Genomic DNA, 27,766 nt, shown 5'->3' with positions numbered 1-27,766 from the left:
AGGTTGGCCAGCAGGCAGGCCAGTGCCACATGGAGATGCCCTGTCCTCCAGGGGAGTTCCTCTGAGGGCAGAATGGCTGCTGAGTCAGAGGAAATGACCTCTGGCTCCCTTCCCAATCTCCCCTCAGTGGGCAGCTTGCTGGGGGAGAGAAAGGGCCCTCCTGCCAGCTCTCCCAGGCCTGACTCAGCAGATGCCAGCCCCGACCGCAGGCCTTGGACCCAATATCCCAGTGATCACAACCACCCTGGGGTCTCCTTTCCCATCCAGGGAGGTGTCCTGGGTATCACAGGTGACCATTAGCTAGGCATTTGAGGCAAAGATGCCCTTAGATGGGTGGTGTCCTAAGTCAGGCCTGAATCTCCCACAGGCAGAAGTGCCTTTGGAATTACTCACAGGCTCCTTTCATTCTGTTCCTGCTTTGTCGGAGACCTGTGTTGAGCGCTCTGCATCCATGATCTCCTTAGTCCTTACAACATTGTGCAAGGTAAGTTTATGATCCCCACTTTAGAGATGATGACTCCAAGGCTCAGGGAAGTGAAGTGACTTGTCCAAGGCTGAGCAACCAGTAAGTGGTGGAGCTAGTTTTCCAGTGTTCGTTTCTCTGCTGGCATGGCCCCTCTCTGCTGTGGTATTGCTTCATACATCTCTTGTGACCCAGGCAGAAAAGAACTGTAGAGCCTTCTAGAAGGGCTTTCTTAACCTTTCACATTCCTCCAGTGAGGATATTCCCTATGTTTTAGGTCTTGGTACCCCTTTCCTTTTTCCAGCAATAGCAGCCAGATTCTTGCTCCTCCAGATGCCCTATAGGACCAGCTACTGCCAGGCTGCCTCCTTCCCTCCCTCTCTCTAGTAGAAGTTGAGCAGTGAGGGCTACCTCAGTCCCCTGGAAATCCCTGAGGCTCCATTCCTTGGTTTGTGGGCTCTGTGGCCTGGTCAGCTTGTAACCTTGGTGGTAGCAGAAGGAATTTAGCAATAATAGGCCCATGCACTGCTAGGCCCTGTGGGTGCTCAGTCTAGCTCAGGGGTTGGAAACCCAAATGGCTCCAGGGCCTAGGTGGACTAGGGCACTAATCAGCTGCAGTCTACGTCACCATGTGAGAATGTGGATTTGGTATGACCAAGTTGTCCAATTTTCAAGGTGAACCAGAAATCCAGACATTTATGTTAAAGTCTCCTGGTTTTTAAATGTTGACAACTAATCATAATATTTTTTTAAAAAATGATTATGGGTCAACAAACCATGTCCATGAACAGTGTCCAGCCTGAGTCACAAGGCTGAGACCTCTGACGCATGGGAAGGTGATGGCAGTTTTTGCTGGACTACCTCTAGGCTTGTGTAGATGTGGCACCATGGCCAGTTAACACATTTGAACCTCTTAAGGCTGCAAGGTGCTGGCAGTTTCATTTATCAAGTGCAGCTCTGTATGCTGGTCTTGAAGTATTTTCACATCCCACATCAATTCTGCTCCTCCCTTGGCACTGCCAGGCTGGTCTCATCATTTCTGTCTTATAGATGAAGAAAATTCAGTTCAGGCATGGGAATAGCTGGGATGGCTTTACACAGCTGGGCAGAAGGAGGATTTGAACCCAGGGCTCCCTGCTCGGTGCTCTGTGTGTTCACCAGGCAGCCCCTCAAAGAAGGGTATAATCCCCTCTGCTTTCCCCCTACTCCGCCACCCTGAGCTGTAGCCACCTCCCTTGGAGGGGCAGATCTGAGTAGACACCAACCCACTAGGGCCCCCATCTCTTGTCCCATTTGCAGTTTCCCAAGCGCCGGGTTCCTGGCCTGGTGCCAAGGCTGGATCACAGAGATGCTGCCTGCAGGTGAAGGTGTCAAGCCAGTACCTTGGCCTCACTGGGAATAACGTTCTGACCAGCTCCATGCCTGGCCGATGGTGGCAGCTGGGATGGTTCCTGTCACTTCTTTCTGGTTTCAGTTCATTTGTCTTGGTGTGAGAGGAGTGTAACAATGTCACCAGTGCTTCCCTGAAATGACCTTCCTGCCAGGTTCTACAGTTCCCTGGATTTCATAAGCCCACAGGCTACGTGGGCCTGAAGTGGCCCCAGCTCCCTGCCTGTAGAGTGGGGATGACAGCAACTCCCTCCTGCCTCGGAGAAGGAAATGGCAACTGACTCCAGTATTCTTGCCTGGAAAATCCCATGGACAGAGGAGCCTGGCGGGCTACAGTCCATGGGGTCGCAAAGAGTCAGACAGGACTGAAGCGACTTAGCATGCATGCACGCAACCTTTACCTCCCAAGGTGGTGCAGTGTAAAGAATCTGCCTGCCAATGCAGGAGACTCGGATTTGATCCCTGGCCCAGGAAAGATCCCCTGGAGTGGGAAATGGCTACCCACTTTAGTATTCTTGCCAGGAAAATTCTATGGACAGAGGAAAGTTCAGAGGACAGAGGCTGCAGTCCATGGGGTTGCAAAGAGTCAGACACGACTGAGTGACTGAGCACCCTCCTGCCTGAGGCAGTGAATGTAAAGAGGTTAGCAGGGGACTTGGCATACACAGAGAGGGCACACAGGACAGGTGAGTGGTCGCCTTTCCTATCCCACCCTCATTCTATACACCACACTCTCCTCCCTCTCTTCTCTGTCCCCTGGCCTGAATTCCTATTCCTTCACAGGACTAGCAGCTCTGGCCTCATTTCCAGGACTTCCCCTTGTGACCCAGAGCCCCTTGCCTCTTTCTACCTCAGAACCCTTGGTACACATCTTAATCTCCACGTAGACTTCCATTTATTCATGTAGATGTATGTATCCTCAGCTTGTTTATAAACCTCCCTGTGAGGGCTGAGAGCTGGTGATAGCTTGGTTATCAGTGATGTTTTGGTGAATGGGCAGCATGTCCCAGGAATGAACTGGATGCAGACCTAGCTCTTGAGATGTTCCTTGTCAGACAGGTAAAAGACCAAAGAGGTAACTGAACACTTCCAGTTACTCCTTCAACAAGTGGTTTTTGAGCTACCATACCCCACATGATGAAGACAGACGTAGCCCTCGTGTTGAACACAGGCGACCACAGAACAGTGTGATCAATATCGCTGGACTTCTCAGCCATCCCTGGGGGGTGAGGGAGCTGGAAGCTGACACATCCAGGGAGGTGACAGGTGAGACCAAGAGGCTGAGGAGCAAGTGCTGGGGCGAGAGCAGTGCGGCCGTGTTGCAGCTGGGTTCATAGAAGGCCTGGGGGAAGCAGGCAGTGTGGAGAATGGCAGGCCAAGCAGGAGCACTGTGGGGAAGCAGAGAAAGTGGTGGCAATGGTAATGGAACCCCAGGTGAGAGAGGGCAGTGGCTTGGCCAAGCCAGCAGTGACAGGGGGACAAAAGGGAGTGGACAGAGGAAGACACCCAACAGTGAGGGCTAAAAGCAACAGGACTTGGCAGATGGTGTAAATGGTGGGCTCTTTGCGGAGATAAAAGACCCAGCAGCAGATTTCTGGGGTCTAAGGTTAGGGTGCTGGAATTCTTTATGCAGAGGAACAGTGTGGGAGGTACACACAGCAGTGTGCCAGGCCCCAGAGACCATTAATCTGTCTGAGCAAAGTGTTCTCATCTGTCAAATGGGCAGAATGCTCACCTAGTTTATAAGGTGACTGAGAGGAAACTCTGCAGCACCCAGCCCTGGGGCACACACCTCTGTACCCTCAGCTCTGAAGCTGTGGGCAGCAGTGCTCATGTTTTGGGGTGTCTCTAAGCCCTTTGCCTGGATTAGCTCACTCTTCTCCACTGATGAGGAAACTGACACAACGTGGCAACCCCCACCCCCCTAGGCTCACTCCCATACCCCCGCCGTGCTCCCAGTGAGAGTACGGCCTAAGAAAACCCTACAAAGCAATATACTCAGAAACCCCACAAAGAAATCAAGATGGAATCCTGAAAAATGTCTAAATAACCCACAAGAAGGTAAGTAAAGAGAATGAGGAGGAAACAAACAGAAAGAAAATCATAAAACAGCAGACTGAAGGATGAGCCTGGCTGAAGGCTCTGCTCCCAGCACACAGTCGGAGTTGGGTATTTACTAAGGACCAGGCATGTGTCTGCAGGGGATGGAGAAGGTGAGCTGCTGTGAGCAACAGGCAGAGGGTCTGCATCTGAAGGGCTTCCCGGACCCACCAGGAACATGCACGAGGCATGAAGGGATAAAGGAGAAACCCTTTGGAAAGGCTTTGAGAAACTTGGCTTAGGAAAAACCCTTGGAAAAGTCTGAATGAATCCCTTGACATTTATTTAGTGGGCACCTACTGTGAATTAGATGAGGTATTACTGAGCAACTCCCTCTAGACCAGGAGGGAAGTTCAGGCAGGATTCCTGCCATCTGGGCCTGCTGGACCACCAGCATGAAGCAGCAGCCCGAGGCATCTGTCATTGCTCCCCTACACACTGAGCACTGGAGTCAGTGTGAGGTCAGAGGGCCAACTCAGCTGAGACTGTACGCAGACTTTCTCTCTCAGAACCACGGTGGCCAAGTCTGTAAAATTCAGCGATAGTTCTGTCACTTGGCTGGTATTTAACTAGATAGAAGTAAAAATACCCACCAAGGCCTGTCTACTGTGTGCCAGGCCTTGTTCTATGCCTCTCCTATGATCTTACATGATCATACGTGATGATCACGTCTTACATGATCTTCAGCACCACCTTCTCGCTGGGGGTCATATCCATTTGATAGATAGGCGACAGTGGCACCCAGCGGGTCTTGGGTTTGGCCTGTCTGTCCCCCTAATGCCCAGTGAGCTGAGCTAGACCCCTCAGGGCACAGTCCCTGTCCTTTGTTCCTTATTAACCCTAGAGCTGCCATTCTACCTCTCCTTCACCCTGTAGCCTTTTCCCACTCTTGAACTGAGGGCTGGTTGGCAGAACTACCAAGTTTTGGTGAGAAGGTACAAGAAGGTGCATTTTGACTACAGGCTGGCCAGCCTGGCCACTGTCTCCACAGGTACCAAATCTACTGTACTGAGTGCTAACACATACTTATTTACATCTCACTCATCATTTAGGGAAGTGTTTCAACACAGACTTTGGATTCAGAGTCAGGCTAAATCCTAGCTCTTCCCCTTATTAGCTGTGTGACCTCCGGCAAGTCATTTCCTTTTCTAAGCCTATCTCATCCATCAGATGGGCATGACCCCCACAGTAGGAAGGTGGTATTGATTACGTAAGATTATTCTGCATGGAAGAAGTCTAAAACGAGGCTTCACACAGCAGACAGTCCTTGGCATGTATTTCTAATTCAGCTAAACTCCATCACCTCCAGCCCCAGAAGTGCTTCTGTGACCCAGAGCTGTTCCTGCCCTGCAAGCCAAGGAGGCACCTAGTTAGTGCCAGCTTCATCAGAGCATTCCTGAAAATTCCTGTGGGCTCAGGAAAAGGAGAACAGATTTAATTAACCCCCAATGACTGGCAGCATCGTGTTTTTATCTGGGCTGTGTCACCATGGCAGCCTCGTGGTGGGGTTGTGAAGGGGGCGGGTGGAGCTATTGTTCCTGCCGTCGTCTGTTCTGGAATGGAGGCCCAGGAGAAAGGGACTGGCACGGGCACCAAGGGGCACATGGCACAAAGCAGCCATGGAGTCAGACAGGAGCCATCTGGGGAGAAGGGTGGGGTATACTGGGCGGCCTGGCTTCCCCCGCCCCCGCCACCGCCCCGGCTTGCTCTCAGACCAGTCTAAGTTTAATGTGGGGCCCTCAGCTTGGGGCTTAGGCCCACTGTGACACCCAGAGCTGAATACATGTGTGCCTTGGCTGGGCATGCTGAGGATGGCGGGCGGGGAGTCCAAAGAGACCCACAAAATAACTCAGGAGGCAGCGCTCTTAACACCCCAGGCTAGGGTTTTGTGGCCAGTCTTGGATTCAAATTATGGAACCGTCACCTGCCATCCACACAGCTCCTAATTGTGTAAAATCTGTAAAACAGGAATAATTCGTTACCCCAAAAGGCTATACTGTATGTGAAACACCTTGGATGTGAGGCATTCAAGAAGAGCTCATTCCTGTTCTGAGGAGGTGGTGAACAGTTGCCTGCCACTGTCCCTCCAAAGTCAGGGCTCCCCTTCTACTTACCTCTTACAACGCGAGGTTCCCCTCTCAACCCTGGCTGTAGAGAGGAGGTGGAACTGGAAGTGCCCATCTGGAGTGATGTGGGCCCAGGCAGTACCGATTACTTGAGCTAGTTTTCCTACCTTCTGCAGAGAGGGAAAGGAAATGGGGGAAGGGACATGGCGGCCTAGAGCTAGAAGGGCAGGGCCAAGTCGGGCTGCGCATGGGTAGGAGGCTCGGGAAGCGGAGACGGAGATGGGATTCAGCGAGCGGAGGCGCTTAGAGGAAAGGAAAAGAGGGAACGGCCCACGCTCGGCGGCATGTTCGGCTCAGACAAAGACAAGCTGGTAGCACGCAGTAGGCACTAAGAACCGTCCGCCTGATCCCCCCTACAAGAGCTGAGACAACCAGGAGGCCGCGGTGCGGGCCGGAATGTTCCAAGCTCTGGGCAGCCAGGTTTGAGAGCGGGAACAAGGTCTGACGCCAGACGTTGCCAGGTGCGTATGCACAGGCTGAAGCTGGGCCCCGGCGGGTTGCTCGTGGGGCCTAGGAGGTGAACCACCTTTTCCCCGCCGCAAAGCAACCGCGCAGTGGCTCCCCTTCCGCGCCCTGGGTGCCTGCCTGTGGGCAGACTGAAGCCCTTTCGGAGCTGGGGTATCCTGCACCCGCGAGATGCGGATGGCGAATCTCTCAGGAACACTGAAGCCGAACCTGGCCTTCGCGCGCCCCCTGCTGACCCGCCTGGAATCACCTCGGGTGAGAAGCGGCGGCGGCGGCTGCGGCGGCCCGGTCTCAGATACGGGAAAGCCCTACCGGGGAAACCTCAGGCGTGACGTCATCCCTGGTGACGTCACCGGGCCCCCGCGGAGTGCGGGGGGTTCCGCAGAGGAGGCTTCCCCGGGATTGCGCAGGGCACTCGCGCGGGCAGGGAAGTCGTCGGGGGCTGCAGCGTTCCTTCACCGCGCCCTGTGTCTGTCCTACAGGTTCCACGCGGTCCCGGGTGAGGCCCGCCAGCGCGCCTGCCGGCGCCATGGGAAGGAACCGGAGCCGCTGCTGCTGCTCCCCGCCGGCGCGCGCACGACTTGAGCCCAGCTGCGGGCAGCCCCCGGCCGCGGGTCCTCGAGTGACGCTGGCGGCGTCTGGGAGCTTGGCGCGGGCCCGGGGCCACGTCGAGGAACCCATGGTCCAGTGAAGCAGCCGAGGACCCGCCGCCCGCGCCGCCGCCATGGTTATGTCCCAGGGCACCTACACGTTCCTCACGTGCTTTGCCGGTTTCTGGCTCATCTGGGGTCTCATCGTCCTACTCTGCTGCTTTTGCAGCTTCCTGCGCCGCCGCCTTAAACGGCGCCAGGAGGAGCGGCTGCGTGAGCAGAACCTGCGCGCCCTTGAGCTGGAGCCCCTTGAGCTTGAGGGCAGCCTGGCAGGGAGCCCCCCGGGCCTGGCGCCCCCGCCACCCCCTCACCGCGGCCGTCTCGAGGCCCCGGCGCACGCCCACCAGCACGTGCACGTGCACCCGCTGCTGCACCACGGGCCCGCGCAGCCACACGCGCACCCGCACGCACACCACCACGCGCTTCCGCACCCGCCGCCGCCGCCGCACCTATCCGTGCCGCCCCGGCCCTGGAGCTACCCACGCCAAGGTAAGTACCGCGTGCGCCAGGGGGCGGCCGGGCTCACTAGGGTGGACGAGGCCTCGGCAGGGGGAGGGCTCGCTGCTGTCCCGCGGGGCTTCCACGGGACAGCCTCTCCAGCGAACCTAGGAAGAGGGAGAGGGCTGGGTCTGGGGTTGGCCGAGACTTCTGCGGGAGGCTGAGTTGGCCTCACACCCGTGGATTACTTCCCACTCCACAGCGGAATCGGACATGTCCAAGCCACCGTGCTACGAAGAGGCGGTGATGATGGCCGAGCCGCCGCCGCCCTACAGCGAGGTGCTCACGGACACGCGCGGCCTCTACCGCAAGATCGTTACGCCCTTTCTGAGCCGCCGCGACAGCGCGGAGAAACAGGAGCAGCCGCCTCCCAGCTACAAGCCACTCTTCTTAGACCGGGGCTACACGTCGGCTCTGCATCTGCCCAGTGCCCCACGGCCCGCGCCGCCCTGCCCTGCGCTCTGTCTGCAGGCCGACCGCGGCCGCCGGGTCTTCCCCAGCTGGACCGACTCAGAGCTCAGCAGCCGAGAGCCACTGGAGCACGGAGCTTGGCGCCTGCCGGTCTCCATCCCCTTGTTCGGGAGGACTACAGCCGTATAGAGGGCGCCCGGCGTCCCGAGCCCCACCCGCGGACTCCTGGCCTGATTGCGGGGCTTTTTAAATGCTTCTCTTGGACTGCGGGGGGTTGGGGTGGGGCGGGAGGGAGGGATTTCTTACCCCGTTTGTTACATTTTGAGGATAATAAAGGTGTGTGATCTGGTTTGGTACAAGCGGAGGGGGCACCCACTGCTTGCGGCCAAGGTTCTGGTGGCCAGGTGTGGCCGGCCTCATCGGCCCAAAACTAACAAGCTGTAGAGCTAAAGCTGAGGTCAGCCTGCTCCAAACCTTCGGTTGGTTCCCCGAAGAGCCTCATACCCCCACTTTCCTTGGGGCCTTGGTGAGGGCGCCCTCTTAGCTTTGAAGGTAGTAAGAGTTGGGAATGGGGTCGGGGCAGGCGGCCCACCACAGATCAGCCCCTGGAGGCCCGGAGCAGCAGGCCTGAAGGGATCTGGATTTCTTTATTAACAGACATGAGCACGACCTGTTACAGAAGTTTGTGCTTTCCAAAAAACAGTTACTGAACGTGAAAAAGGAACCCAAGCAAAGAGGGAGGAGGTGGAGAGGGGCCACCCATAGCCCTGACCTGAATCACGCCTAGGGCCTCCAGCCTGGGACCTGCCCAGCAGGAGGGGGCAGGAAAGGGCCGGGAAGCCGAGAGGCCCCAGCTAGGCCTGCTTCTCTTCCTTTGGGCCAGGTGGGGAAGGGTCAAGAGAAGGGTGGGGAGGGGTGTCCCAGGGAGCCAGAGCCCACGAGCCATTTATTGCCATGTTTTAAAATTCGTGCAAAATATCTGAAGCCCTGGACAGAGAATACAAAGTGATATTTTTTTCCAAGAAACAGAAAACTAGGAAAAGAGGTGGGGGGAACATTTTCCCACCAGAACTTCCCCCCCACGCCAGGCCCCAAGCAAGGTGAGGCCTCCACCCCGGCCAGGTGAGTGAGCAGGGAGGACTAAGAGCTACAATCTGGACCGGGTGGGAAGGGGGTGGAATTTGCAACAGCGTCTCAACTACCAACGGGAGGAAAACCAGTCAACTGTACAAGTCTCCTATCAACTTTAAAAAAAAAAAAAAAAGCTGTAAAAGTAGGGCCCTGTGGGTAGGGATGCGGCCAAGTTCCCAGCCAGGGCCAGAATCCAGAGTGGGTGCCAGGCGGAGCTGCTGCGAGTGCAGGCACTGTGGACCATCTGGCCAGAGACGGGGGCAGGTGGGCGGCCTTGGCGAAGGCAGCCTAAGAGCAGGCACCACTGCTAGTCACCACCCTCGAAGCCCTCCTCCTCTTCCGGTACTGGGTCTGCATCCCAGCAGGTGATGTCGATTTCTATGACGTGGGGAAGGGAAGGGAGTTAGGATGGCTCAGCAGATCCATGCCTGTATCCATCCCAAACCCAGCGAGCTGTCCCAGCTGTGTATGAGCAAGGGCTGCCTGGCCACACATGAACCCAGCACCCCCACCCGAATTCCTCTCCATCATCCATCCCAGCACTACCTGGAGGCTTGTTGTAGAACACAGGAGGCGGAGCCTTTGCACATAGCTCTTCTGATTGGACAAACTCCTCCTCCTGTGATTGGCTGAAGTACCCCTCACTGGCCTGCAGGAGAAAAGCTCCAAGTCACTGGGCCCCACCCAGCAGGACTAGGGCTGACCTACCAGGCCTGAGCTCGTTTCCCCAGCAACCAGTGAGTCTATCAGTGGTTGCCGGGGAAACACAGATGCCCACCCTGGGAATAAAAGCAGAGCTGGGCCATGGAGGGGAAATGAAACAGCTTCCCCCCAACAATGTGGGCCACAGAGAAAGGGGGCAGGGTACTGTTGCAAGCCTGAGGAACCAAGGGTCAGCCCCCTGCTCCAGCCCTGACTACTTCCCCTCCCATCAGGTAGCCCCAGCCCCACCTGGGTCCCCTCCTTCTGGGTGGTCTCGCCATTGGTCAGCAGGTGGGGCTCTGGTTCCAGCTCTGGCTCCAGCTTCTGATCCAGCTCTTCTAGAGCTGAGGGCAGAGTTGGAGCCTGGGGGGCAGCCAGGGGCTCCCCTTCTACTTCCTCCCCTGGGTCACAGAAGGTGGCTGGCGGCTCAGGCAGCTCATCAAAACTGAGAAGATTGGCACTGCCTTCTCCTGCTGGCAGCAGTGGCTCCTGAGCCACCTCATCCAGCAGGGGCACCTCCGCCAGCATGACTTCGGCACCTGAAGGTGGTATGGGGGCCTGAGGCTCAGCCTGGGGTGCAGAGGCCCCTTCCCCATTGCCTGGCCAAAGGTCAATGAGGCTGGCAGCGGCAGGGGTGACGGTGTTAGCAACAGCATTATCAGCAGCGGCACTGTCGGTTTCAATGGCATCAGCTGCTGGGCTGTCGGCTGCAGAGGCTCCAGCCATGGCAGGCTCTAGAGAGGCAGCAAGGTCTGCTTGCTCTGTAGATGCCATGAACATCAAGTCCTCCTCCATGGGGCTGCCTTGGCCCTCGGGAGGCTCCGAGGCCTGAGGGGACTCCTCCAGGGGGCCAGCCCTGGCCTGAGGGGCTGCTGCTCTGGCTTCCTTGCTAGTCTCTTCACTATCCAGGCTGAGGCTGGGCTCCTGGGTCTCTGTTGAAGCAAAGACAGAGGAGACGTGATCAGCTCCCAGGAAAGGATGCGGGCCCTGGGCAGCCACCAGACAGTAACCTGCTTACCCACTGAAGAGTTCAGAAAAGAAGGCCTCCACTAAGACTTCCATGAAGAGTGCCTTCTAACGCCCACTGGCCCCTGCTGCCCCTTTACCCGCAGTCTTTAAACTGCTCAGCAGCCCTGGGAGGAAGGCCGTCCCCACTCCAGGGAGACCCTGAGGTCCAGAGAAGGCAGATCTGACCAGGGCTTGTCCCTGCCCCAGCCACTTTCAGGGCCATAAAGGGGCCACCTGGAGTTCCCAGTCCAGGGGCTAGGGCCCCCTCACATACCTTGGGCTGCTGGGGGTGGCGGCGGCAGTGGTGGAGGCTGCGAGGACGTGACCTCATCCAGGGCCCGCTCGATCTGCTCAGCAACAGGGGTGGAGGCCGTGCTGGAGTCAGAGGGGCTCCGGACAGGGAGAGGGGTAGGTATCATCCTCCGGTGGCTGTCCAGGTGGCTGCCTGTGGGACAGAAAACCCCAAACTGATCAGTGAGGGCCACGGAGCCAGATAGAAACAGGACTGTCGAACTTGGGGCCTGGCCAGCCCCTCCTCTCTGGAGTCTGGGAGCTCCCCAGGGCCCCCAGGGGCTAGACCACAGCTCCAGACCCTGCAAGCCAGGCCCCCGGAGGGCCAGGGCCCCTTCAGGGCCAGGGGAAAGAAGCAGGCAGTAACTGCTCTGGGGATAAACACCAGAGATCAGTGGATCAGGCTGGGGGAGGGCAGGGGGGCTGCTGGGAAGCGGGGCCCTCCTTACCCCCTCCCGCAGAGGCCTGGGACTGCTACCTACATGGGAGGGAGGAAGAGAGGTTTGGGGTGCGGTGACAGGTGATATAGGGAAAGGGAGTCCGTGGAGGGGAGGAAGAGGAAGAGGAGGAGGAGGAAGGCCCACTGTCCGATGCCTTTATGAAAGGGCAGTACGGACGACCTGCCAAGAGAGACAGACAGAGAGAGAGAGACAGAGGACAAGAGAGGGTCAGTCTCCCCCACCCCCATCCTGAGGCCTCCCCCTCCCCCAGGCTGGCCCTGGATGTCCAAGCTGCCTTCAGCCAGGGCGCACATTCAGCCAAGCGGGACCAGAGCCTCAGGCCATCAGACCACTGCCACCAGCACCAGCCACACATAGCAGAGAGCCTGACACATCACGATGCGGCCAGCCTCCCAGTCTGGGCAGCCCAAGCCCAGGAACAGCCTGCCCCAGCCCTAGAGCCCTAGCACTTGAGCCAAGCACACAGAAGGGGCAAGCAGGCCAGCAGACAGGGAGCAGAAAGGTGCTTCAAGGAGAGCTGGAAGCCATACAGGGAAAATCCAAACAGGGAACCCGGAGTACAGCTCCAGGCTGCTCAATCTCAGGACAGGACGAGGCCCCACTCCCCATGCACCTACAGTTCTTCAGATAAGACACATTCATTCCCAGCAGGGCCACTCACTGCAGCCAGGGGGTCCCTCAGCCCCAGATGGCCTCTAGCACCACCCATTGCTCAGACCAGGCCCTGCTCGAGCCCTTCTCGGCCCTGCCACCTGGAGGCGGTGGGTGGAAGCACATGTGATGCTTGGCCTTCCCTTCTCCAGGGGGTCCTTGGGCAAGGAAGGTCCCAAAGAGGCTCAAGACCAAAACCTGAGGAGTGGGGGTTGGGTAAGGGTGTGGGAGCTGGGACTACCTGGTCGGTGGTTGAAGGGTGAGGGCACATCGCAGCTGCCTGCGGAGGCCGAAGCGACTCTTTCCTGCTGCTTAAAGAACTCCCGTGGATTATCAGGTCGCTGGGCAATAATGGCTGCTGCCTCCTAGGGGCACACGGACAGTCAGGCCAGGCGGGGCCTGATTGAGGCGGCCGGGCCAAACTCAGATGCCTGGTCCCCCCAACAGTGCTCACCTCTACCTCTGACTCTGACTTCTTCATCTGGGTCTCTTCTTCCTCATCCCGCTGGTCACCCTGGAAACCAAAGGGATGGTGTTCTGAGCACCCCACCCCAACAGGCGCTCTGGGCTTTCTTACAGCCCGCTTCTTTCACTACCAAAAACCACTTTCATGACCAGTCCCACAGCACCTTCTATCTGCAAGGTCCTCAGCTGCCTCATCTCCAGTCCAAACAGGCCCCTGGGCACCCACGGCCATCCAGGAACACCCCCACCTTTGTAGCTAACTTTTCTCGAACCTCTTAACCCAGTACCTGGCCAGCCACACCCCCATCCATGCAGCCTGAACCTTGGTATCATGACTGAGGCTTCACTAGTCCCCTGCCTCCTTGCTCTTTCCCTCTATTTCTTTCTCTATGGACCCTGAAAGTATCTTTTCAAAATATTAATTGCCATCACTTAAAAATCATGAATCTGCCTGCAATGCAGGAGACCTCTGTTCAATCCCTAGGTCGGGAAGATCCCCTGGAGAAGGAAATGGCAACCCACTCCAGTAGTCTTGCCTGGAGAATTTCATGAACAAAGGAACCTGGCAGGCTTCAGTCCACGGGGAAGCAAACAGTCGGACACGACTGAGTAACTATTACTCACTCACTCAAAAACCAAGTTTCTTACTGAAATCAGGCTCTTCAGTTTCTTTTGAAAATGCCAACAGCCCTGGCAACACAGGCCTGTGTGCCCCAAAGCAGCTTTCAACTAGAGTTGCAGTGCAGCAGCCTTAGTTTGCCACAGTCCCCACCACTCCCTACTACCCTTCACTTCCTGTTTTGGGACTGCAGCCACAGGAGTAAAGACAGGTGTGAGTCCTTGGTTGGGCCTCCCCTCTCCCTGCCTGATCCAGCCCATCATCTCTCCCAACATTCCCCTCCTGCCCTGACTCCCACACACCCTGTGAAATGTAGACATCAAGCCCTCAGCACAATGGAGTTGTAGGTCCCGTAACATGAGTACAACTTCCCAACTCTCTGCCTTGGCAGAGGAAATGAATCTCTCTCCCCGTGTGCCTGACCCCCACCCTGGGTCCAGCTCTTCCTGCTTCCGGCCTCAGCTTCGGCACAGCCTCCTGGGGAAGGGGCCCTTGGCCCATTCAGGTCATTTCCTTCCCTGGGGCCCCATGAGGTGTTCCAGCCATACACCGATCACACTGTGTCATAATTTCCTGTTTCTGGATCATCTCCCCATCCTCTGTGGGTGACACAGGATGAGAACTTATTATGTGGATGAGTGGTCAGCCGGACGTTCAGTGGTACCTGTTTCCTCAGTTGACCTCACCACACCAAAAGCCTCAAGAGGGCTGTCACCCTAACCACCACTTCTTGTCTCCCAGAATGAAGTCTCAACTCCTCTTCTGACCTTGCTCTCTCTCCTCCCAAATTTCCAAGGGACTCCAGTCAAGCTCTCTGCCTTCCCTCAAAACATACATCCCAGCAGCCTCTGCTGCTATGCCACCCCTGCCTAGTGCCACAGGACTAGGTTCCTCAGCCTCATTCAAAAAAAAGGACCAGAGGCAGCTTACCACAAAAACCTTAACTACCAACACTGTGAGAAGCACGGACACAAATCAGAGCTGGGGTAGGAGAGATATCACCACAGTAACCGGAAAGGTCAATGGTGCTGCTGTGCTTCAGCATCTTCAGATAAATAAACTCCTAGGCAAAAAGGGAACCCACATAAAGAAGGCAATTCTTATCGGAAGGGAGAAAGCAGAGTACCTCCTTAAATCAAAAGAAAGCATTTTACGGTTGTAAATTCCAAAGTTTCTTGTGGGAGACCTTCCTCAGGGGACCTGAAGTGGCAAGGTCACCACAGTGACCTGTTAAAATACCTACTGTCACAGGAACCATACTTGAAGGGCCCGATGAGACTATAAAATAATGGTGTAACACTGTAAATCTTTGCCTGAAACATTGGTAACTGGTGAAGATAAGCGATCAAGTCAAGGTTCACTAAACTATTGTTTCTACTTTTGTGTGCGCGTGTATGTGAGATTTTCCATAAGTTTTTTTTCCCAAAAGACTTTGCTCTGAATGGATCAACAAAATCTGGTATACATATACTATGGAATACTAATAGTTTTCAAAAGAAAAGACATTCTGACACATAGATGAAGCCTGAAGATGCTATGCTAAGTGAAATAAGCCAGTCATAAATGGTAAAATAACTGCGTGATTCCCCTCATATGAGGTACTTAGTCACATCACAGACACAGAAAGCAGTTGCCAGGGGCTGAGAAAGGTGACGATGGGGAGTTAGTGCTTAATGGATACGAGGTTCAGTATGGGAGGATGAAGAAAATTCTGGAGACAAACAGAGGTGACAGCTGTACAAAATAAACACACTTAACGCCATGGAACGATACACTTAAAAATGGTAAAGATGGTACCTTTTATGTTATGTACCTTTTGCTGCAGTTAATTCATCAGCTAATTGTAAAAGAGCCTTGCTCATCTTGCTCTCCACCATATTTCCAACACCAGCACATGGCAGGTAGCAAGGGTTTGCTGAATGAATGACTTTGGAGCTTACTACCCACACATTCTTTCCACCCTCTAGGGGCTAATGAGTGGAATGATCTATAACAGCCATTAATACCAGTGCCTGAAGGACTGTCCTGCCACCTCCCTTCCAGCCTCCTGTGGGTGTGACCTTGAAGTCTGCTTGAGTCCCCATGGCCCAACAACTACCCACCAGTCTCAGTCCAGACGACTACTGCCTACCTCCTGTCCCAAACTGTACCATGCTCAGCACTGAATGATCTTTGCTATTTCTCAAATGTAAAATTCAATTCAAAGCGTGAAGATCTGTCTCCACTGTGGCTGTGAAAGGGTCAGTCCATGATGATCCTAGGGCCACCCCAATGTTTGGAGGTTCAGCCAAGTACCCCTGGAATAAGTGCCTGCCCTAAAGGAGACACTACACATACCTGTATACAGATGTTCAGAGCACCAGCCCAGATTCTTTCAGTGGCTCTATAGCATTACTACAATGGGGACCAGGCCTCAAGTCCCATTAAGTACAGGAAGCATGGCTAATGTACCTTGAGCCCCTCAAGTCCTGCTGGAAGTGGGCAGGAGGAGCCTGGTCGATGAGGGTTTGGGTCAACGTAGATTTTCTCTTTCAGTCTAAACTTCTCCAAAGAGGTCTCTTCCCACAGCCAGGGGACAGAACCCCACATGATCAGGGGTCAGGCCTGACACGGCAGGACATCCCATGCTGATGCAAGGGTACCCTGAATGCCCAGCACTGTCCCCAAAGACTCTGACTATCCCCCAAGGGGCCCAGTAATTCAGGGCCCATCCCCACTTCCCTGACCAGGAAAGAGAAACCGTGGGCTAAGAACTTACAAAGATAGATTGCTCCTTCAACCGCCTCTTGGCCTCCTCAGCCTCTAAAGTCTGTTGTTTCCTCCTGGAATGAAAGGTGCAGGTGAGCCCTTAGGACTGGCCAACGTGGGGCCGTGGAGATGGGGGTGGGGGTGGAGCTGGGGTCCCACCTGTGTTCTTCAATCTGCTGCTCTCGCTCCCGATATCGGCGCTCCCGCTCCTCCTGCTCCTGCCGCTCCTGCTCCATCCGCTCTTGCTCAAATCTGAGCCTCTCATCCAGGGCCTTCTTCCGCTCCTCCTCCTTCCTCAGTTCTTCCTCCTTCTGCAGCCCCCCAGTGCCAAGGCAGTGCAGGCCCTGAGCTTGTGGCCCAGCCCACCCCACCCCCATCCCTGACCCAGGCTTCTGTGAATTCAGGGGCTTTCAGTGTGGGGAGCACATGGGACAGGACCTGCTGTTGAAGGGAGGGACTTTAGGAGAGGAGCCAGAGCAGCCCCATGGGGTCAAGACAGGGAGGAGCCACCCAGCCGGCAGGCCAGGGTTGGGGTCTGCACCTTGGCCTGCTCCCAGAACTGCTCGCGGTTAATCCGCTTCATCTCCACAGCGGCATCAGTCTTCTGATAGGTGGTGCCCTGCAGAGTTCAAGGGGCCTGGTGTGAGTGCAGCCCACAGGCCAAGTGCTGGGGAGCACCCCTCTGCCCCCCCACAAAACACGGAGGACCGAGAGGGGACTGGCCAGTGGAGCGCCAGGCAGGGCCAGCCCACCAGGGGTGCACACTGACCACCGGCTCTGCATTCTCATCCTCACGGAGCCGTAGTCGGTGCAGCACAGGGCTGGAGAGACGCGCCAGCCCATTGGAGAGCCGCTGCCCGATGGCGCCTGCATCGATGTCCTCCACGCTACTGGCATTCACGATCACGTCGACGCCCTGCCGCAGGGAGAAGGCAGGTTCAGGCAGCCAGTCCCCGCGCCTGTCGCCAACCCCCACAAGCCCTGACCCCACACGCACCTGGAAGAACTCAGCCACCTTAGCCACGTGGCTGGCACAAGCACATTTGCGGGCATCAGGTACATCCTCACCAACCTGCAAAGTCACAGCAAAGGGGGATAGGGAAAGGACAAGAGTTAGGAGCAGGCTGAGGCCTGGAGCTCTCTTCCCGCAGCATCAGTGAGTGGAGAGGGCTGAAGGAGAACCGTTCTGGGGCCCTGAGCTCCCCTCCCCAGCCCACTAGTGCATACCCAGTTGATGAGCACGTATTTCGGCAGAGCAGCCTGGGAGTCCCTGACGCTGCAGAAGCCATACATCACCCTCTGGTTCTCAAAGTGGCCGGAGAGTTCCTGCAAGCCCCCATCTGGGGGAATCAGGAGGGCTGTCAGGCCCAATCTCCTGAACCCCTCCCCCACCAAGGGCCTGGAATCCAAAGCAAGGACTCCTCCCGTGGGCTCTGCAGACACCCCCAGAGATCTACAAGTCCCACAGTTCTGTGCTGGTGTGAAAGAGACAGCAGGCAGGTGCGAGTTTTGCCTTTTAATCCCCCAGGACCTTGGAGAACTGAGGATGTGTTCTTCACACATCAAGTCTCACGCGGTGCTAGCACCCACTGAGGTAAATTAAAACCTTTTTTGGGCTCTGGAGAAAGTGCGGTGATCCGGGCCATCCCTGTCAGGCCCCTTCCCGCCTAGCTGTGTGACTTTGGGCAAGTCACACTCCTTCTCTGAGGCTCAGTCTCTTCATAATCAAACAGGAAACCAGTCTCCCTCCCTCCCCACCCTAGGGATCTTAGGGATGATTGGAGGAAGGACACTTGCCAGACAAATAATGGTCTGCTGGACGCAGGCAAGCAAGCCTCGAAGTGGCCTGGAGCCAGACGGGTGGGGAAGAAAACAACCCAACCGGAGGAGGGGGCGGGAGGAAGACAAAGGAATGGCTGGAATTCTTACCTCCTGATGCTGCAAGCTTGAGGTCATCTGAGCCATCCTCGTAAGTGTACAGAGCCCTGGGGAGAGGGAGGGGTGGCTCAAAGAACTGTCAGGGCCCAGGCAGCCAATTTTGGGTGGAGATGACTCTGGGAGGGTAGGAGGGACACAGAGGGGGCAGGACAGGAGGGGGGGATTCCAGCCTAGCACTTAAGCCTTATCACCATGACAACAGAGCTAAGCACCATTTCAGGCTGGAACTCAGTGGGGGACAGTTTAGGATTTGATGGAGGGAGGCTTGGATCAGGTGGAAAGCAGGCAATGGGGAAGGAATTGCTGGCCAGTGGCTCGCTTCCAGTAAGTCAGTGTGCTGTGTCCTCGGAGCCCTGGCTGGCCCTAGCAGCCTGCAACCCAGCCAGTGGTGTGAGATGGAGATTCCAAGGCGACGGGTTCCTTGGTTACCGTTCCCTGGCTACAGCTCCTCGTCCCCCATTGGTGGTTGCCAGGAATCTACCTGGCGCGTGCCTCAGTACCCACTGCCCCCTCCCCCCACAGCGGGGGGGGGGAGGGGGCAGGGAGACAGAACCTGGTGCTGTTCAGCTCTGGGCATCCCCCTGGTAACCACGGCAACCCAGCAATTGGCACGCGACTGGCCCACCCAGCTGGATTCTCCTGAACACAAAGGACCCCGGGGACACACCCTCATCCTCAATCTCAGACTCTCTGAAATGGGATGAGGTCACCATGGCCACTCTTGCCTGGACTCTGGCCTTTGGGCGGTGGCGCTTTCTTGGCCTTCCAGACCTAGGCTGCCTCTGCCCTAGCTGAGGTTCTGGTCTCCGGGGACTGCTGGCCTGTCCTTCCCTCTCAGCTCTGGCAGAGAGCTGACCCAGCGGCCTTCCTCCTCCCTAGCTTTTTCTCCACAGGTAGGAGTGGCTCAACATCCATTTTACACAAGGGAAGAGAGAAATGTCTCCTTCCCGGGACCCACTTGGAGGAAGACCGGCTTGGGGCCAAGAAGAAAGGCCGGTGGGGCAAGGAGGCTCAGCCCCTCCTTCAAGCTCCCTTTCCCTGACCGCCAAGGCAGGGTGCTGGGAGGAGACCAGCGAGATGCAGAAGAGAAAGCGAGCTAGGAGAGGAGGCAGAAACGGAAGACAAGGGAAGGGAGGGACGCGAAGGGATGGAGAGAAAATGAAGGCGCAGGGAGGGGAAAGGGGTGGGAAGGAAAGAGGGAGGAGAGAAGAGGGCGGGAGGGAGGGAGGTGGGAGGAGGGCGGAAGGAGTGCCTGGTCCAGGCCCAGCCCCATGAGGTCAGCACAAGTCACTGCCAAATGGGCCCCAGCCCCTCCCTGCTTCTCAGGATCCCTTCCCTCCTAAAAGGGACACAGGTGGGCTGTGGGGCCAGAAACTCCCCGTCCAACTGTTGCCTGGGCCCCAACCCTGGCAGCTGCCTTCTCCACACAGCTGTCCCACCACCTGTCTGGCTGCCCTAAGCTGCCACTGCGAACAAAAGGCCCTCAGAGAAGAAGGATCGGCCCCTTTGCATCCCGCAGCTGGGAAACTGAGGCAGGACTCCATGACTCTGGTTCCCAGACACTACACTAGCCATCAAGTCACACTTCCCCGGCGTGACTTGTCAGACTCTCCCAGGCTCTCTGTGGCTCTTCCCAAGAACACGTGTCCTGCCCCTTCCGTTCTTTACTCCTTGTCTACCCACCTTCAGTCACCTTTCTGTGCTGCAGCCCTGGCCCTTACCTGGTGAAAACCATAGCTAAGTTCAAAGATTTCAGCAGGCCTTCATCCCTGAGCTCCACCCCACCTGCCTTTCCAGCCAGACCTCCATATCCAAACCATACACTTGGATCACACTGGATGGGTCCCTGATGTCCAGCACAGTTCTGGGCAGTTCCCACCCTAGGGCCTTTGCATATGAGTCTCCCTTCACAGGAAGGCCAAATCTGCTTTTCCATCCCATGCCCACCCCTGACTGAAATCCCTCAGGGACCCAATGCCAGCTCCCCAGGAAGCCTTGCCCTGCACCGCACCTCCCTCCCCAGGGTGCTTACCACACCCCAGCAAGGATGGGAAGAGGCACCTGAAGCTGCCTGGGATCTCACTAGACCTGTGCTTTGGGTGGGTTGGAGCTGGTGAAACCGAAAGGGGGTGGGAGGGAGAGAGGCAGGAATCTACACCTCCAACCCCTGGAGATAGACACTGTTCCAAACCGTAAGCTTCGTGAAGGTGGGACATTTAACTCAGACTTTCAAGACAGCATAGAGCAGCTCTAGTTGGTATTTGCCATCTAAAACCCATCTCAGCCAGAGAAAGTGGACCAGGGTGAGTGGGAGATGGAATGTAGCAGATCCAGGAAGATTCTGGGTTGAGCTGAGGATGGGGGCTGCAGGGTAGGTGGATTCCTCAGGACAATTACACTCTCAGGATATCACAACTGGAAGGGCCTTGAGCATCTTGGGTATGGCAGAGCCCAACTCCCTCTCCTGCTTGTCAACAGGAGCAGGGACTTGTGTGGTCACACAGTGAGTCAGGTCACGTCCAGGGTAACACCAGTTCTCACTACACAATCTGCCTTCCATGGTCCCCTGCTCCCAGCATCAGGCAGCAGTCTACTCCAGAGTAAGCCACCTGGGTGTGACCTCCCCGACCCTTACTCCCTACTCAGAGGAGGGCAGTGCCAAGCCCCCTTTGCCCAGATGGTGATTTTATCCAAGACACCCTCCTCCAGCCTCAGTGCAGGGTCTGCTCCTGAGTCTGGAGACCCCACTGTACCCTGGCTCTGTGCTGGGTGCTAGGGGCCCTCATGTCCCTGAAGACTCTCACATTCTTTCTACCAAATGTTTATCTGGGCCCTTGGGAGTGAGCAAATGTGTGTATGTGCGAGGGTGCGTGTGTACATCTGTGAGTGTCCCACACACAACCCAGATCGGGGTGGGGGTGGGGGTGACGCACGCCAGTGATGAATAATAACTCGCTTGAGCCACATGGATGCTGCTGGGTGGTGGGAGCCCAGGCCTCCGCTGAGCAGGATGCGGGCCAGCAGTGGTTGTGGGAGCTCCGCTTTTTGGAAGGTGGAGGGAAATGGGGTGGTGATAGGCAGCACCCCCAGACTGAAGAGCATTCTGAGGTGGGTTGTGCCTCTCTCCAGGCACGGCCCATATCCCATGGCCAGCTCCTCCACCAGGCCAAGCCAGCCACTTGCCCTCAACTCCTCCCATGATCTCAGCCCCCCTGGGACAGGGCTGGGACAGAGGGTGGGCTGCCTGCCTGCTTAGCCCATCTTGGCCTCTCCTGTGACTGACCCGCAGGACACGAGAGCTTGCTTGTCTCCCTCGTCCATGCCTCCAGGCCTGGCTGCCCGCCAGTGCTGCAGTACTGTGGCATGGAGGCCTGGCCATCTTGTCCCCTCCTCCAGCCCCCAGGTCAGTGTCTTCCCAGCATGAGGGTGAGGCCAGCCCAAGTGTGGTCCCTCAGATCTTCCTTCACTTTGTGTTTCCTGCTTGCCAAGGGGAGAAAAGGCCTAGGGAAGAGAATGGGCACTTGCCCCAGAAGAGTATTCCGGGGAGATGACGGTTCCTGAATAGGGCAGTGTGGATCCCCTTGGCTTTTCTGCCACTCTGGGGACTCCAGCCCCAGAGCAGGTGGTCCGTCCCCACCCACCACCTAGGGGGAGACAACAGCTGGGGAGGGGAGAGAGGGCAGCCCAGCTCCTCCCCATCCCCGCGGTAGTTGAGAGCCCCTTGCCACTGGACCACCAGGCCAGGGTCTCCGTGGATCTCCTCACCCCCTCATTCTTCTCAGAAAACTCCTTCCACTCTCTCCACAATGGTCCGCCTGGGGGCTCCCTCCCAGGGACCCCACTTGGCACTCTGGACAAGCAGTTCAGTTCCTTTGGCACGTCCCAGCCTGGGTGCCCAGTCCCTGCACCCAGGGACTAGGGGAGAAGACTCAGCCCTGCCTCCTCGACCCCCAAGGGGAACAGGAGGCACTGGGCGGCGGTGGCCGTGTGGCAGTAAACGTCTTTCCATCACACCCCAACTCGGAGAGGCCCCCCGGTGGGCGGGGCGCCCCGGCCCCCAGCCCGCTCCGCTCCGCTCCTCCCCCGCCCTAGCTTTTCCTTTGTGCGGTGGCCGGCTGGGCTGGGCCGGGTAGACAGCTCTGGCTCTGCCGGTTCGGTCCCCGCCCGCTCGAAGGTGCCCTTGGCCTCCCGGTGCACACCTGTCCCACCCCGGGGCCCAAGGCGAAGAGGAGGGGGTGGAGGAGCAGTTCTGCAAGGCCAGGAAGCCCCAGGCCACACATCTGGACCCTGCGTCTCTCCAGCCTGCGTCCAGCCACCAGCGTTCCCACCGCGCGGCTGGGGCCGCCTCCGGGTGCTCGGGGACCGCGGGTGCCCCGCCTGGCCCGGCCCGGCCCCTCCCCCGGCGCGCACAAAGGCAGCTCCTCCCTGGCCCTCCCGGGCCGCTGCAGCATTTCAGGGTCTCCTCCTCCCTCCTGGCTACGGGGCGGCGGGGCCGGGTGGAAACAAAGGCGCGGCGGCGGCGGCGGCGCGGGGACAAAGGGGCTGAGGGGCGGGGGCGGGGGGCTCACCAGTCGGCAGCGCTCTCCTCCCGAATCACCTCTTCGTACGCCGCCAGCAGCTCCAGGCGGTGGCCACTGAAGCTCACGCCGGCCATGCTGCGGGCCGGACCGAGGCCGAACGGACAGACGCACGGACGGACGGACGGAGAATGAGGGAAGGAAAGACGGAGTCGCCGCGCCGCCGCCTCAGAGCCTCTGCAGCGTTGCGAGCCGAGCGAGCCAGCGGCCGGGGGAGGGGAGCCGGCCGGCGGGGGGCGGGGGGCGCTGGCTCCGCCCGGCTAGCTCCCTCCGCGCGCTCGGTCCTAGCGCCGCCCCGGCCCGGCCCGGCCCTGGGGGAGGCCCGCCCCCCGCTTCCCGGCCTGCCCCGGGGCGCCCTCACGCCCCTCGCCCCCAGCCCATGCGCGCCGCGCCCAGGCGGCTCTACCACTCGGCACCCAGGGGCCGTTCTTCCCACGTCCCAGTTCTCCCCACGTCCCAGTTCTCCCCTGTGGGGTCCCCAGCCACAAACCTTAGGGCCTCCGTTCCCGCCCCCCGCCTTGATCCCCCTCTCCCCATCCCCACCTCACCAAGCCCTATCCAGGCCCAACTTCAGCCCTCTTCTTTCCAACTCCCTGTCCCAATTGCAAATCCATTCCATTCCAATCCGGCCCAGCCCCACTCTGTCCTTCATTGATCTCCCTCCATCCTAGACTCACCCCCATCCCTGGTCCATCCCAACCTATATCTCCAACCCCTGGCCCATCTGTAGCCCATCCTCATTTCTTTCCCCTCCCAGCACCAGCCCCACTCCCAACCGACCGTATGCTTGGTGCAAACCCCTTACCCATTCGTCAGACCCCATCTCTACCTGCACCTTCCTTATTCCAGCCTAAGCTGTTCTTATTCTGATCTTTGTTCCAACCACACCCCTCCACCCCTGCCTCCTAGACCATTCTACATTCCCAACCTGTAACTCATCTCCACCCCACTCTACACTGAACACCCCTCCCCCACCAGCTGCCCCCTGAGCCCTCTTAAGGGAGGCCAGCCTAGGAGATCCTTGGCCTTCTCCCCCAAGCCTCAGGTCTCCCAGAGGAATCCCAAGTAGAGTTCCGGAAGCAGCATCTAACCCCAGACTCCCAGGGCAGGGCTTCTCCAAAGACTCTCTAGGGCCAGTCCCCTGGCAGCTTTAGTTCCCAAAGCTCTGAGCACAAAAAAACACTGGGGCCCCAGAGGAGTCTCTTGCAGGGAAGTGGGCACCACTGTCAGGGCCTCCCGGAGCAGCTCTGCTCCTGTCTAAGCTGGGCTCCTGAAACCCTCTGCAGCTCTCAGAAGCCTTGATCACCACCTGCAAAGCCTCCCACCCCTGTCTTCCCAGAGGAGGTGGCAGAATCTGAGCAAACTTTTTCTGGTCCAATCTGGGAGGTGGTGGGGCTGGGCCTCCGGATTCTGAGCTGCGTAGCCAAGCAGCTGGACCAAGAAGAGGAAAGAAGCATGCACACTGATCTCCACTAGTGGATCCCAGCACTTTGGAGTACATAGAACCCCTTAAAACGCAAAAGATTCCACAGGCCCCCGCCTGGGGAATTCTCAGCACTATGCCCCTGGACCCCTGGTCCTGTCAGTTTCTCCAGGGCCCCTACTTGGAGCAAGTCCCAAGCAGAATCCGTGAGATTCTAGGGAGAGGAAGACTCCACAGTGGGGCTGAGGGGTGCCTGGGAAGGATGATAGGTCGAGGGATCTCAGGCCTCAGTCCCTTCCTGCTTCCTTTTTTTCCAGCTTTCATTTCCCCATCCCAAAGCCCCCTCCCCAGCCTCCTGCTCAGTTTCACATCCAAAACACAGAAGCCCTACCTGCACCTGCGGGCTGTCTTTCTCAAATTTCTGCCTCCCCCAGCCACCTACAAATTCTAGCCACACCCACTCTTACCTCTTTGCCATCTATATTTTTAAATAAACTTTTAATTTTAGAACAGCTTGAAATTCACAGAAAAATTACAAAGATAGTACAGAGAGTCCCCATATGCCCCATGCCCAGTTTTCTCTATTTTCAGAGGAGCAAGGAGGTTCCCTGCTCATATTCCCTGGAGCCCACCCTTCACCCCTTCACACCATCATCATCCTATAATTTATCTGTACTCTGCCCCTTCTTCCCGCATGGTCTCTGGCACTGCTCTGGCTGAGGTCACCAGGGACCCCTAAATTGCCAAATTCAGTGGCCCCGTTGTAGTCCTCAGTTTCCTCAACCAGTGGGAACAGGGTGACTAATGATCACTCCCTCCTCTGCAAAGCCCTGAAACCCACATGCTCAGCCATGGTGGGTGGGTGCTGGGTGCCTCCTTGGAGGCTCTCCCACCAGGGTTTTATGTCTACCACTCCCAGCACTGATCACTCTTCAAGTCTCTCCCTCCCCAAGATCCTGACCTTGTCCCCTCTCCCAGCTGCTCCCCCTGCCCCCTCCAGCACTGGGAGGCTTGTCCAATGGCTTCTCATTCCCCAGAGTGGAAAAGCTAAGAAAGAAGGAGGATTTACATCCCAAAGCTGGTCATTTGCTGTGTGACCTTGAGTAAAATGCTTTCCCTAAGTTTCCTCTTTGATAATGTGTTGTGTGGATAAAATGTGACAGAGTGAAGGCTTAGAAAGCAAAAACCCCTTCCCCTTCCTCCTTGCAGCCCCACCCTCCCACACCCACCTTGGTGCAGCCCCACCCTCCCACACCCTTATTCCTGCTCTGTGCTCCCCCACACCTCTCAGATAAGGCTTCAAGGCTGACATTTAGGTTTCAGGACTTTTTCAGCACCTGGAGCCTTCTCTGTCCTCACCCTGCCTCTGCAGGTTCCTACCAAGCATACCTGCAGAAGTTTCACCCTAATCATTACAATGCTCCCATCACTTTTCAGATTTTGCCTCTGGCATGGGCCCAGCCACTTTCACCATTTAGCTCTGCTCCTGAGTTGCACAGACCTTGCTACAGTGTGACTTTAGACTCTTCTGCTTGACCTTTCTTGTCTCGCTGTAAAATGGGAATGATAATGATGGTATCCACATCATAGGGTTTGTTGAGGATTTAAGAAAAAAGTATCTAGAAAGCATTTAAAATGACAGCTGCACATAGTAGATGCTATTGACATGTTGGCTATCATTACTATTTCACAAATGGGAGAACCGAGGCTCAAAGAGGGGCAGTGACTCGCCCTGTGAGGCAGAGTGGCAAAGTCCGTATAGAAACCTGTCTACCCTGCATCCCTTCAGCATAGCACACACTCTCCCTGCTTCTCCTTCTAGCACCTGTATTTCTACATCCAGGGGCTAGCCTGGCCTGGAAATTGGTCAAAAGTAGCTCCTGAGGCTATAGCTGTGGGGCCAAGGGAAGGAGTCTGGGGGCCAGGGATCCTGAATGTGGAGAGCGAGGTGTCTGCCCAGCACAGTGGACATCCATGATCAGCTATCCCTGCCTGTCTTCCAGTTGATTTTCCAGTGTAGGCTCCAGAGAACAGCATGTGATTCAGGCCAGTAGGTCAGAACCAGTGGCTGCTTCAGAAGTGGACACATGATCCCATTAAGTCCAATGGGTATCAACCCTGGGACTTTTTGCTGGAACCATCAAGAATCTCTGGTGGGCTGCTGAGCTGGCAGGATGTGGGACTAGAGCTGGCTGAGGGGCATTTTTGCTGATAATGGGATGAGTTGCCTGAGACTAAAGCCAGAACTGAGAAAAGGAGGGCAGGGACTCAGACTCCTGAAAACATCCTGACATCCATGGGTACTGGATCCTGCTGTGTCTGAAGCCATTGACCTTTTCAGTTAAATGAGACAAATTATCCCTGTTTTTTGCTTAAACTAGTTTGAATTGCAGCTGAGAGTCCTTCCTAGTTGACCCAGTCTCCAAATAATAGTCATTTTTGTCAGTGGCAAGAGACAAGGGTGAAAACAAAGTTGACCTTCTAGCACCCCCAGGTCCTGAGTGGGAGAACTTAGGCTGGTCCTGGGACCTTCCTTGACTATTCAGGGCTGGTCCCAGCCTCTTGAGTTCTCTGCACGTTCCCAGAAAGCTGCCTCTTGCCCCCCAGAACCCCCACCATGCCCCACTTTAGGTCCCAGATGGGGAGGAACTTTTCCTCCAATCTCAGGTTTGGCTTTGGATTCAGGCCAACTCAGGTTCGAATCCCAGCCGCCATGGCTGCTCCATGTGTGTGTCGTGGGGCTAGGCCCCCAGTCCCCAGCCTCAACTCCCTTCCTGTAGCAGGACCTTGTGTGCCTTGTGAGTGTTCCAAGGCCCACGTGGGGCCCAGCACAGAGAAGCAGCACCAGAGTCGAGAAGAGAATCGTCAGTCCTTGCCTGTGTACCCTATTCTCCACTGCCTGTTTTCCTGCTGATTTCAAATAAGTGCAGGCCGCTTAGAACTGGAAAAAGCCCCTTCCTGGCCTGCTGTCTCTCCAGTTGCCCACTCAGCCCCCTACCAAGGGCTCTGCCCCCTCGGCTGGGGGGACTGCACACTCCCAGGGCGCTAATGGCCCCGTGCCTGGTACAAAGACATTTCCCAGTACCCTTGGCCTCCACCTGTATAGCCTTGCACCTGAAACTTGAGAACACAGTGATCCCTGCAGCTCTGTGCTGGAGAGGGGTGGGGAGCTGGGAGGTGCAGTGGGAAGCAACCCCGCCTTTAATCTGGGAAGCACGGACTAGACCTGGGCTGCTGGGTAGCTCCGGAGAGGTCACTTTCCCTTTCTGAGCCTCAGGTCCCTCCTCTGAAACATGCCTTGAATGTCATCTCTTTTAAGCATGTTTTAATGATTAAATGACATCTAAGCGATTTCTCTGTGGTTCCAGCAGAGAGGTAGCTGTTCAGAGCAAGTGCCCCATGCTTGTTTTGACTTCCATCTAAAAAGCTCTGCTTTCCTGAGATTCAGTCCCCAGCTCTCTGCTCTTCCCTTTACTCTCCCCTTACATCTGCCCTCCAGATTCTTCAACCACCTCCCCTTGGCAGGAGCCTTCAAGCTGCCTCCTCCACCCCTCCTAGCAGCTCAGCTGACCACAGCTGCTAGAGGTTCTCAGGGCCCACCACAGTGAAACCTTTTAAGACAGCTGTCCACACACTCTCATCGACTCACT

At 56.8% G+C, this 27,766-nt stretch overlaps 2 protein-coding genes across 5 annotated transcripts; one reads left to right on the top strand and one right to left on the bottom strand.

Moving 5' to 3' along the window:
- Window positions 1–2,427: 2,427 nt before the first annotated feature.
- Window positions 2,428–8,461, top strand: PRR7 (proline rich 7, synaptic). Its single transcript, XM_040240462.1, has 2 exons — window positions 2,428–7,682; window positions 7,894–8,461. The coding sequence occupies exons 1-2, from the start codon at window positions 7,268–7,270 to the stop codon at window positions 8,289–8,291; spliced, it is 813 nt and encodes a 270-aa protein (XP_040096396.1). The 5' UTR covers window positions 2,428–7,267; the 3' UTR covers window positions 8,292–8,461.
- Window positions 8,462–8,730: 269 nt separating this feature from the next.
- On the bottom strand, window positions 8,731–22,994 carry DBN1 (drebrin 1). Of its 4 annotated transcripts, none has more exons than XM_040240459.1 (15): window positions 22,685–22,994; window positions 18,108–18,163; window positions 17,406–17,518; window positions 17,176–17,250; window positions 16,948–17,094; window positions 16,720–16,797; window positions 16,338–16,489; window positions 16,189–16,252; window positions 12,801–12,860; window positions 12,588–12,711; window positions 11,717–11,854; window positions 11,218–11,388; window positions 10,185–10,870; window positions 9,780–9,882; window positions 8,731–9,611 (listed from the first exon to the last, which is right to left on the bottom strand). In XM_040240459.1, exons 1-15 carry the CDS (start codon window positions 22,768–22,770, stop codon window positions 9,541–9,543), a joined length of 2,124 nt encoding a protein of 707 aa, XP_040096393.1. In that variant the 5' UTR covers window positions 22,771–22,994; the 3' UTR covers window positions 8,731–9,540. The 4 variants fall into 4 exon arrangements, 3 of the variants coding, with proteins under 3 accessions (XP_040096393.1, XP_040096394.1, XP_040096395.1); XM_040240460.1 differs by having other exon boundaries at window positions 10,185–10,867; XM_040240461.1 differs by lacking the exon at window positions 11,717–11,854 and having other exon boundaries at window positions 10,185–10,867.
- Between the last annotated feature and the right edge of the window lie 4,772 nt (window positions 22,995–27,766).

This window comes from Oryx dammah, unplaced genomic scaffold, assembly GCF_014754425.2.
Source record: "Oryx dammah isolate SB20612 unplaced genomic scaffold, SCBI_Odam_1.1 HiC_scaffold_5, whole genome shotgun sequence".
Lineage (NCBI taxonomy): Eukaryota > Metazoa > Chordata > Mammalia > Artiodactyla > Bovidae > Oryx > Oryx dammah.
The sequence above is the reverse complement of the archived record's forward strand: the minus strand, read 5'-3'. Positions and strand labels throughout refer to the sequence as shown.